The sequence below is a fragment of the Musa acuminata genome, chromosome BXJ3-3 (assembly GCF_036884655.1).
Source record: "Musa acuminata AAA Group cultivar baxijiao chromosome BXJ3-3, Cavendish_Baxijiao_AAA, whole genome shotgun sequence".
NCBI classification, from domain to species: Eukaryota; Viridiplantae; Streptophyta; class Magnoliopsida; order Zingiberales; family Musaceae; genus Musa; species Musa acuminata.
The window spans coordinates 31,772,191-31,783,518 of record NC_088351.1 but is presented as its reverse complement, the minus strand read 5'-3'; the positions used below and the strand labels follow the sequence as shown (position 1 = coordinate 31,783,518).

The following is an 11,328-nucleotide window of genomic DNA, read 5'->3' as shown; positions in this document are numbered from 1 at the left end:
ATATATACCTCGTTGCGAAGAATGACTTACGATCAAACTGTAGAGTGCACCAACAATTTTGAGAGAAACGGAATAAAAGAGTGAAGAGATATATAATTGATGACTGCAATGCTGGATGGCACACCAATTCAATTAAAAACCTATTTAAGATTTATTATGTTTTTGATGGTCCTCAATATTATTTATCAGACTCCTCCAATATTTAGCCATACACGTCGTAATCTCCTATTGCTTCCATCGTGTATGAATACATGGGAAATGAGATGGCGTGCGTATATAGAATTCAACTCCAAAATGTGCGCAAATCATGTCTGTTTAACAACCACCAACTCATTAACTTAAACGTTTGCTTACGCACGCCTCCTGCGTTGCCGACATTTTGACTCCCAAGCCAAACGATGTCTCATAGTTTCATGTCCATGTGCCGTGGTTTGACCTTTGGTTGTCACAAGTGGGGTGGGAGGGTTAATCGACACCATCTTATCTCTCATTCTTAATACACGACATAATATGTCTCGTTAAGGCCACGGAACAGTGGAACATGCATACACCACCATGATGTAAACGATGACGGAGTTCTAGCGTTTGCATTCGAAGTTCTACGGCCCACGTTGCGGTTCCACTGTCAGCATAGAGATCCTCCTTTGACATTTTCCAACTCTGGAACAGTCTCTCTTGGATCTCAATCGTCTTCCTCTTCACACGTAGCTTCCCCCCTTCCCATTCTACATAATAACCGGTCCTGCACCACATCCCTCTCATATTCCATACCTCAAGGAGGCTCTCCTCATGGCTTCTCCTGCCAAATCTCCTCTACCTCCTCCCTCATGCATCTCTCCTCGCTTTCTCCTCTCTCTTCTTATGCTTCTTCTTCTTCATGGCCCACGCAGCGCCTGCTCCATCAGAAGAGAGGTTCCCGCCGGTGACCGACCACCTGACGAGCTCCTCCGCCGAGTTCACCACACAGTTCATAGTGTCCCTTGGAGCAGCACGTTCAACTTCCTTCCGAGGGGAATCCCAGTACCGCCGTCGGCGCCGTCGAAGCGGCACAACTCCATTCCTAGTGATCGAATGCCCTCTCCTTGATGTACGCTTTTACTTCTTTCCGATCATCACCAGATAATTGACACTTGATATCATTTATGTCACTCGCTCCAAACTCTACAGGTTCGCTTTGATTTCTGTCGGCTCGATCATAAGATTGGAGACGGAGGACAATTTAGGTTGAGACTCGATGTATCATCAGAGGAGAAGTGGAATGATGCTACTGGCCAGGAGGCATAGCTAATAACTGCTCCACTATTGAGCATTGACTTCTAAAGCTTGTTGATGAAGATGATGGATGGATGAGTGATAGGACACCTTAACCAGTTGACCCGGCATGACATAGCAGCTTGTTCATACAGATTGGCCGATCATGCAAATGCTCTCCCGCCCACCAAACCAAGAATGTGGCTCATACGCATCTCAACGTCGCAACTTGATGCATTGCCATGATTCAGCTTTTTGAACTGAACACTCGGTTCCTGTAAACCTTTTCGGAGATGAAGAAGACACAGCTCAGTGTTTGACTGAGTTGAAAGTTAATTTCTTCTGTACCTAAAAAGATAACATGATCATTAGAAGTTGGGATTTGCTTTTGATACATGTTCTTCTCTCTTTCGATCGCGATCAGATGGCAGTGATCGATGAAGATCGCTACATCACGACCTTAAAAGTCTACATCTGTTGCATCTTACACAGATAGATACGGGTGCTGACTTCGTTGTTTCTATTGCATCACCATGGCGCAAATTAGTCAGTGCGTAGGTGTGCGAGTCAAAACACATGCTACAAATTCGGAACTCGATGTGGTTCCAGAATTAGGGTTTGCCTACTGTTGTGACCTAAAAGGAGGCCAACAACTACGTATGATTGTAAGTTTAACAAACAGCACATCAAAGTCAATGCGATGCCTATCAACTTAATTACCTCCGGCAGCAGCTGATGTGATGAGGTAGATTGACATCCTCCTGGGGAGGACAAGAATTCGAGAGCAGAGTAAATGTGAATCTGGCAAGCAGGTAGAACAAACGAGCACAGATTTCTTGGGGGATGGAGTTAAACATCACAGCCACTCCACAGGTTTAACCTAATGATTTGATGATATATAAGTAATTTTCCAACAATTTATATATGGAAAATTTCTAGTAATGTAAATCTCAGGTTAGCACCTCATTAATGTCGCTTCACTCTCTGTTTTAGCATGCTCTTTATCCTCTGATTTAGGACACCATGGATCATATTAAGATTAGTCTCCATTTTTTGTTGTGTAGACTCGAATTGCAAGCTTGAAAATTCAATGAAAATTATTTGCACCAATGACATGGTGACTTTTCATGAGTTTCACTGCAACTTCAAATATCAAAAGTAGATTTTGATTCGGTTCTAAATTACCATTTCTATTCTGGTTCTGGATTGATTCAATTTCGATTCGACTTTGGTTCGATCGAATCGATATCAGACTACATACATGTTCTTTTTTCTCCACAGGCGCATGCAACTTAGCATTTCATGCAAAGGCGCATGCAACTTTGCTGGGAATCGAGCATTCCACAAAGCAGCATCACATTCTGCATGCTTCAGTGCGTGTGGCAATGATTTCAAAGCCTATATTAATACTCCTAACCTCGAGAAGCCAAGCCTCCTCAGTACCACCTTCCTTTCTCTCTCTCTCTCTCTCTCTCTCTCTCTCTCTATATATATATATATATCTTTTGTTCTCCTTTTCCACACATGCTCATGGAAGAGTAACCATATGAAACCCTTCGTTAAAGACTGTAATGTGAGGATAGGGCGAGCTCAGGAAACGAGGAGGAATCCCTCAGATCTGCTTGTCTCAGTTGTGCCCAACACAGTCACGCTCATGTCCCTCCCTCCAAGGCTGCGAGAGAGAGAGAGAGAGAGAGAGAGAGAGAGAGAGGAGGAGGATGAGGCTTCAGCCGGAGACAGCAATTCGTGGTGTATGTTAGCTGATAAGGGTAATGGAGCCAAGCTTTGTTTGTGATTCCCCTTAAAGAATGGATTAAATCCATACTAAATCATTCCAAAAGTAGGGCATGATTGATCCAAGCTGGTGCTTGTAGCATATCAACAGAGGGCCCTCTTTGGAGAAGAAAAACACATCCTACTTTAGAGAAAGCATTTAAACCACTGGAGGCATTCTTAAACTATCATCACAAATATGATCCTTTATTGAAAGCATCTCAACTATTCCAGTCATGATGAAAACAGAGCATGTTTGCTGAAAGAGAATCACTTTAAATTGCATTTATTTGGTGAAAGAATAGCCTTCAAAATGGCTGACGTGAACGTGTGTTATTGTGACCGTGACGTTAATACTGTAACCCCTCAACGCTAAGTGCTAATTGCTACCACAATTGTGATGATGATGCTTGCGACATCCCAAAGCGAAGAAACTAACTGATACTTCACTTCTACATTTCCTAATAGGCAAGTTGGAATCTTCTACGGAAATCGCGCCATTAAATACTTAGGCGTGGTAGTTTAGAATCATGCCCAGTGACATATGTGTTCGTGATAAATATCTTTGGATCTGGTTGATCTTTAATTGGATTAGATAGAGATCTTTAACAAGTGAGTAGGATTGGCTTGTGTGTCGTCATTCAACCAAGAACAGTGAGAAGCAGATATTCGAAACAGCCACCTCATTCCACAGATTTGGGATTGAAAACAACACAGAAGGGCATAATACAACACCGGGAAAGTGAAGTAGCAACTCGATCTCACCCCCCAACACAAAGCTACTGCTACATAAAGACAGAGAACGGAAGCAGTTGATCCATTACGAAGCAGAGACGAATCTTCTTCAGACTCTGAGCAAATAGACACTGAGCTCAGTGCTGCCATGGCCGTCGGGGTTCATCATGTAGAAGGCCTCCGAGTCTTTGGACCCGACCACTCTCTCAAACCTTGCTCTCATGTACATGACGTCCCTGTCGGTGCTGCCGGCACCGCTTCCGACGCCCGGGATCACCCCGGCCCCCATCGACACCGGCTCCACGGCCCTCAGCAACTTCCAGTCGGCCGGTCCGCAGTTGCGCTGCACCGCGTAGCCGCACTTCTTCCCGTTGATGTACGACCGCCAGAGCGGCTCCTCCACTAGCCTCGTCGACGCCGCCTTCCCTCCGCCGCCACTTCTGGCCTTGCGGTCGCACTCGAGAGCGATCCTGACCAGGCCCGACGCCATCTCGCGCACGAGCGTACTCGTGGGCGTCGCGAGCTCGACGAGCACCACCGGGCACGACTTGCTGTCCGTCTGGAAGGCGAGGCGGACGTACCCGCGCCGGTACCCGTAGAGCGTCCCCGTGACGTAGACTCCAAGCCCTGTCGATCGGTTCCGGCGACCGGAAGCTGCGGCCGCCAGAACCGACAGAAGCCTCGACACGGCAGTCTCCGACGCCCAAGCTCTCTTCGGCGCTGCAGCAGCAACAGAGGCGGTCGGCGTGGCGCTACTCTGGTATTTCTTGTAAGTGTAGTATGAGGAGGAAAACAAACCGAGACCTGCGTTCTCTTCAACCTCATCCCACTCCTTCCTCTCTGATACTCCTCCTCCTTCCTTCGGTGACCTCCTTATCCTCCACTGGAAGTGTCTTCTAGACGAGGAGGAGGAGGAGTCACGGAAAGTGGTTCTTCCCATGTTGATGATCTTCATCAAGGACTGCTGTCCTGGAGGAGTAAGTAGCAGCGCGAGTAGTGAAAGCTAGCGAGAGGAAGAGAAGAATAAAGGAAGACGGGGCTCCTTTTTTTTTCTCTGACTTGGCGAGCTCATTTATGAGCGAGTGCATTATGTCATGCAAATGCGTGCCGCCCTCTTAAGGCTGGGGATCGTCGCCATAATTCTGACAAAAGCGAGGGCCGGTGGCCAGCTCCCACCTAACGGCAAGAGCATATGAGAAGAGGCGTTGGGAGACCAAAGAAGACGAGATAGATGTAAAAGTAGTCAATCTGGTGGGAACCCTGACTGCTCCCAAGCTTCCCAATCTCCTGCAGATGAGAGTAGAAGAGAAAATGGCTTGCTTGAGTTGCCACAGTCGGCTCCAGGCCGACTCAACTGGGACGTCAGCATGCAAGCTTTACTGCCAAGTCGAGCACCGAGGCACTGGCTGTAGCTATCACCATCCGAGCGTCTGATGGTTTCTTATAGCAAATACGTCTCGGCCGTCAGTATCGACGTAAAGTTCATATGCTGTCCACCGTAGTCTCACACGTCTCGAACTGTTCGTTTGACAAGGACTTCATGTGATCACCAGGGACATCACACGGTTGTCCCGCCGGTCCCGAGTCTAGAAGGTTCGAGCGTACGAGAAATAATTATCATGAATGAAATAAATCATTATAATTAGAATTTATTTTTTAAATATCTTGTATATATATTGAAGTATTTTTGAGCTAAAGAGGATTCTTTTTAAGGTTTTCAGAAAGCATTAAAGAAAATATCTAAATTTTTTAGATTTATATAAAATATTATGCAAGAGAATTATATTTAAATGATGATAACTCAAAAACATTATAATTAATTGTATATTATTAATAATTTAATTTATGATGATAACTCGTTGATGTCGATGATATATTCTCTATTTATTATTTTGTTTTTCTGTTCCAGTCACCGATGGCACAATCAAAACACACGAATTTGACAGTTTTGAGGCTGGAAAGAAAATTTTGGACGGCACTTTGTCATCCTATCGGCCGCGGTGAGCGCACCGGAAAATCACCGTACTCACACTTCATGGGCTATATATATAGGCTTCTGTTATCCGCCAACATTTGGCTTGGCCCAGTTTGGTGTAAACGATGAGCCCGTCGGGAATCCGCTCACTGCCGGTGATTACAAGAACGGAACACTCGAATGATTTCATTCGTTGTTGAATAATTACATGGAACAAACTCGTCGCATGGCAGGATCGTCTGAGTCTCTCATAACAGGAGACACATACATGATTGTGATAGAAACACCCCACGTCAGGATCACTGTTCTCTTAATAAATCGTTGCAGTCCTCCAAACCGATCCGCTTGCGCACACCATTTCCTCCTCGCATCGATTTGGGTCTCCGGCGGAGGCGGCGAAAGCATTAGGGTTCCCGATGGCTCTCTCAGGGCGTCTCAGATCTGCTCTCCCCTTCTTCAGAAAGATCGTTGCGGTCGAATCGCCGGCCCTCTGCGTTCGATCGGCCGCTGATCTGACCTTTGTAAGCCCTAAGTTGGTAACAGATGTAATCGCGATCTGTGTTGCCATTTAGCTGTTCCACATCTTATTCTTTTGGCTTTCCCGTGATCCATTCTTTGCGCTTTTGGTTTGCGGTTGTCGAATCTAGTTTCGGTCGGAAAGATCGAGATTAATTCGCCCCGTAGTCTTATTTGTTATTTCTTGAATCGGGCGTCGGTGTGCTTTGACCGTGGAGTTAACGAGCGAATCTTTGCCTTTCTTGCAGGGGTTGAAGACCTTTGCAACCCAAGCAAAACCAATTACAAATGTTAAGGTAAAGGTCACACCTCGATACAATTTTAGAATGTTTTTGTTATATCACTAACGCTTACCTTTTCTTTTATCTTCTTGGTGTAATGTTTTTAAGTAGCATTAGCTCAATTTTGACGAATGCATCCATTTCTCGGAACTGCTATATCAGTGATCTGATCTGATGCATCTGTATTTTCGGTGCATTCCACGGCTTGCTTATTGAATGAGCATAGAGAGAATTGCAGATTGTTGTGGGATTATAGTTGAATATGTCTTCTGTGTATTTCAGAGCTCATTTAAATATTAGTTGATTAATGCACCATGTATCTTGCTGAAAACTTTGCTTGTGGAAGTATTGTCTTAGGTTACATTATCTATCTATCGAGTGACACCAATCATATATAGAATGCCACACTTGGCTCAATGGGAGCAGGTCAATATTCACTGACAATAACACTTCTCTGCATCTTCATGGGGCCAGAAACTCCAGAGATGTCATTCTTGAAAAATTAAATCCTAGTCGAGGATGTGAAACCAATTTCTAAAACTAAAAAGTTACCTACATAGGTAAAACTGAAACTTTAAGAGGATTACTTGACTTCCTTGAGTAGATAACATGCAGATGCATTAAATTATCTTTCATAGGTGTTAGATGGCAAAGACAATAATACAACTAATTAAGCAAAGGGGCCCCTTGTTTGATTGGTTTCTAAGTCTCCATTGGCTGAAGAATCTATCTTGTCTCTCTATTTTTGGGGCATCCGATTGTCTTCCTGGTTTTGAAAGATAATCCACCTAACTTTCTCTACTTTACGTATGGCTACATAGGTTATACAGCTGTTGGTGTATCTCTATTCGATGCCAATACATATACTTTGATATCTGTGACTGTACAAATTAGTTAGTTATTCTTCTCAGCAATTTTTGCTGTATTTTAGAAACGTCCTGGCAGTATGGTATGTGTATTCTATTCTATTCTATTCAATAATGAAACACATGATAGATAAATTGTATCTGTACATCATATGAATGAGCATGTGTGCTATTTAATTATGCCTTCAAGAAATAAATGCATATTCAGAGAAATGGAAGTGAGGAACAACTGAATCAAGAGGAGACAGGGTGGACAATGTTAGTGTTTTATCAAGAAGAAAAGTGTACATTCTTAGTATAACCAAAGAACTCAAATACTTATGATCCTAGAAGAACATAATCATCAGTGATTTCATATTTTGAGTTACAAACCATTTTTAATTGTGGGTTTCTTAATTAAAGGGAGAAAGGAGGATTGATTTTTTTAGGAGGAGATACTGAAGAATAATTTATCTGGATTTTTATGTATTTTTAAATTATAGTTTTCTCCCAGTGTGTGAATATCTCCTGATACTTGCAATATTTCCTTATGTTAGTTTCAGATGAGGTTTATTTTCTGTATGGACTTTCAATTAGTGTTTTATATTGAAATTACAGGTGCCTTTATCACTATTTGGAGGTTCAGGAAATTATGCATCTGCTCTATTTCTTGCTGCCTCCAAGGCAAATACATTGGACAAAGTTGAATCTGAGATTCTCGACTTGGTAGAGGCTTCAAAAAGGAGTCCTTTGTTTTCACAGTTCATCGAGGATTTATCAGTGCCTAGGGAAACACGTGTGAGGGCTGTGCAACAAATTTTTTCTGATGTTGGCTTTTCTGATGTCACTAAGAATTTTTTGGGTATCAACTCTTTTCCTTGGAAATTGTTCTTGAATATATTATACTATAAGGACATCTATGTTGGACATGACAACAGCACTCAGTTTTTATTTAGAAGTTAACTGTTTTAATACCGGTGTCAAAGCCTGCCATTCTGAAATATTGTTTTATGTTCATGATATTGATTTATTCTATAAGGACATCTATGTTGGACTTGACAATACAATTGGTCATGATATTGTTTTATGTCTGTCATTCTGAAATATGCATCCCCTCAACTTTTGAATCTTTTATATTTAGAAGTTACCTGGTATAATATTAGCACCAAATACTTGCAAGTTGTTTGTTATTGCAGATTAATTCTTCTATTTTTTGGTTAACTGAAAATTGTGTTCATGTGCTAGAATATTGACTATGTTGATGAAGGCAGTTGTCTTTTCTTTTTTATGAATCTTACTTCTGACCTTTTTTTTCTTAAATTATACAAGCTGTCTTGGCTGATAATGGAAGACTCAGCTATATTGAATCCATTGCTAAGAGGTTTGTTGAGTTGACTATGGCGCAGAGGGGAGAGGTGAAAGTCATTGTCACAACAGTTATTGTAAGTGTTCTGCTTTGAATCATAACTTGCATATGTACCAACCAATTAGAAGTCCATTGTTAAGAAATTGCAGATGATGTGAAGCAAGTTTAGAGACATTATATCTGTTCTTTAGTTAGATATTAAACATGTTATATTTGATTATTCATTGTATGCATGGAAACATATTTGTCAATATCATGGCTCCTTTGCTTTAAGATAAGTTGATATAATAAAGAATGCTGTAGAATCTCTCCATTGTTGTCTTCTGATCGCTAGTTTTATGGCTTAGGTGACACTAAATTGTTGTACTCAAAATTTCTAATAAATTTTATGGCTTACTGACATTGAGGTATTTCATACATAAAATCTTATAGCAATTTGTCATTTAGGATCAACAATTTTACACTTAAAGAAAATGCAAGTTTGATTCTTGTAGCATGATCTAATTTTCTGACATGCTTAGTGTGTTGCCAGATTGATATTAGTTCATCCAAGAAATTTTTGGAAATATCTAATCAAGTGGTAGAAATAATCTTTTATTATTATTGACTTTTTCTTTTTTTTTTATGGTTGTTACTTCACATGTTAATTTTATATAGTAATTACCATTCATAAACTAAGTTTTATGTTTCAGAATTGTACTTTTTGGTTTATGTGCCATTGGTAAATTTTTTTTTGTATCAGGTTGACCCTTTGGGACCAGAAGTAGATATATAAAACTGCCAGAAATCAATATTTGCAACTAACTCTATGCCAGTTACTTAATATTTTTAAATTAATATTTTATCAATCATTTAGTCATTTATGTGTTTTACATTTTCTTCATCAGCCACTTCCTGCAGAAGAGGAGAAGGAACTTAACCAAACTTTGCAAGAGATTTTAGGACAAGGGAAATCGATCAGAATTGAACAAAAGGTACTTTTTTGTGCCACTGTATTCAGCTGTTAATGCTTCAATAGTATTATATTATATATGTAAAAGAGGAAAGAAGAGACGATGAGGAAAAAAATAAGAAAGAGAATGAAAAGAGAACTGGTGAGTTTTGCTATTGGGATCATGGGATTTTTTTTTAAATAAATAATGCTTTTAAGTTGTACTGGGCATGACATCACATTTGATTTGTGTGACATCCTTTTGTGATTTTCGTTGTCTAAAGAAATTTGGATCTTGGATATTCATTATGGATGTCTGTTGAACTGTAGCAGATATGCAAATAATTTTAGTCACTCGCGGTTAGCGAGTACTACAATTTTACACATTTGACATTCTGTTTTTTGGCTAATGATCTTACATTCATATTTCTTCCCTGAGAGGAGAGCAAGAAAGAGTCACCATGGATGTACTTGTCTATCTGCCAGTGACTAAATAGGTAGAAAGTGCACAAGGCATTTAGAAAAAACTTTCAAGTGGGTGTACTGATGGGAAGTTTCGACCATGCTCTGTTGTCCCTTCGGTTAACTGGAAAGTTCCTATTCTAAATAATGCTTTCCATTTAAGACTGTCAGATGATCATGGTTACTATCAACCTTACTGTTGTTTGCCTTCATAACTTTCTTTTTTTCCTTGCTTATGCTATCTCAATAGGCTTTTTTCCGATGACTTTGGACCCTCATTTGTTGTTGTTTGTACAGATTGATCCCAGCATTCTTGGAGGAATGGTGGTGGAATTTGACCAGAAGGTTTTTGATATGTCCATAAAGACAAGGGCCAAGCAAATGGAAAAGTTCTTGAGGGAACCAATTAACTTTGACAATTTCTAGTGGCTCCGAGATGCAGCAGCTAGTAACAACCTTCGCTTCTGCTACTGTTTTGTGGTTTGTTGCTTTAAATAAAATATTCATACTCTTTTGTAGCTCCTTGCATTGCAAGGCCAATGCCTGCCAAAAATTCCATAATTTTTCGCCTGTCTGTGTCTGAAATGATGAAGCATATTTTACTTCATGGAAAATTTGCATTTTACATGATTGTCCGCTTGAGGTCATAAAGTATTGCTGGTGTGTTCCCCCATTGACATCCTACTGACAGGCTGCAATTATTGGCGTTGTAATACTGTCCAAGTGACTATTAGTGAAGAGATCATGTAATTATCAAGCTAGCCATGGTTTTATGGCAGAAGGGCTCGAAAAATACTGATTACATGGTTTGCTATCTCTTGCTTTAGTGGTAGTCGTTAATAACCTTTGCAAGTATTAGATGCATGCACTAGAGGAAGTGAAACTAAATGGCAGCTAGGAAATCACAATATTTAGGTGCGGATTGTGGCAAACATGGTAAGCTGGTGAAATTAAAAGAGGAACTACATAGTTTCCCTGATGGCTTGACTTACTGTTGCTGGTTGTTAAATTTGGTTCATAGAATGTCTATGAAGTTTTTGCCCGTATGTTGAAACATATTTTCAGATATCAGTAAACTGTTGAGTGGGATGTGAATACATCTTTTGCTGGTTGAAGAGGAACTACATAGTTTCCCTGATGGCTTGACTTACTGTTGCTGGTTGTTAAATTTGGTTCATCGAATGTCTATGAAG

The 11,328-nt window shown here is 40.8% G+C and overlaps 2 protein-coding genes and 1 long non-coding RNA gene across 4 annotated transcripts; 2 read left to right on the top strand and 1 right to left on the bottom strand.

The window, feature by feature from the left end:
• The first annotated feature begins 680 nt into the window (after window positions 1–680).
• LOC135632833 (uncharacterized) lies at window positions 681–1,647 on the top strand. The gene is made up of 2 exons (XR_010494801.1): window positions 681–1,087; window positions 1,168–1,647. It is a non-coding gene; the product is annotated as an uncharacterized LOC135632833 (long non-coding RNA).
• Window positions 1,648–3,696: 2,049 nt separating this feature from the next.
• LOC135632730 (protein MIZU-KUSSEI 1-like) lies at window positions 3,697–5,262 on the bottom strand. 2 transcript variants are annotated; one of them, XM_065141453.1, is made up of 2 exons: window positions 4,564–5,262; window positions 3,697–4,479 (listed from the first exon to the last, which is right to left on the bottom strand). In XM_065141453.1, the coding sequence occupies exons 1-2, from the start codon at window positions 4,712–4,714 to the stop codon at window positions 3,869–3,871; spliced, it is 762 nt and encodes a 253-aa protein (XP_064997525.1). In that variant the 5' UTR covers window positions 4,715–5,262; the 3' UTR covers window positions 3,697–3,868. The 2 variants fall into 2 exon arrangements, with proteins under 2 accessions (XP_064997525.1, XP_064997524.1); XM_065141452.1 differs by having other exon boundaries at window positions 3,697–5,261.
• Window positions 5,263–6,067: 805 nt separating this feature from the next.
• On the top strand, window positions 6,068–10,762 carry LOC135632353 (ATP synthase subunit O, mitochondrial-like). Its single transcript, XM_065140858.1, has 6 exons — window positions 6,068–6,255; window positions 6,499–6,546; window positions 7,995–8,238; window positions 8,706–8,818; window positions 9,630–9,716; window positions 10,433–10,762. The coding sequence occupies exons 1-6, from the start codon at window positions 6,151–6,153 to the stop codon at window positions 10,559–10,561; spliced, it is 726 nt and encodes a 241-aa protein (XP_064996930.1). The 5' UTR covers window positions 6,068–6,150; the 3' UTR covers window positions 10,562–10,762.
• The last annotated feature ends 566 nt before the right edge of the window (window positions 10,763–11,328 follow it).

What these genes read in the sequence shown, in the direction of transcription:
- LOC135632353 (XM_065140858.1), top strand. Translation starts at nt 6,151, where the DNA reads ATGGCTCTCTCAGGGCGTCTCAGATCTGCTCTCCCCTTCTTCAGAAAG. An exon ending in CGGCCGCTGATCTGACCTTT is followed by an intron (nt 6,256 to 6,498) that starts GTAAGCCCTAAG and finishes CCTTTCTTGCAG; the next exon opens with GGGTTGAAGACCTTTGCAAC. An exon ending in TCATTGTCACAACAGTTATT is followed by an intron (nt 8,819 to 9,629) that starts GTAAGTGTTCTG and finishes TTTCTTCATCAG; the next exon opens with CCACTTCCTGCAGAAGAGGA.
- LOC135632730 (XM_065141452.1), bottom strand. Translation starts at nt 4,714, where the DNA reads ATGAAGATCATCAACATGGGAAGAACCACTTTCCGTGACTCCTCCTCC.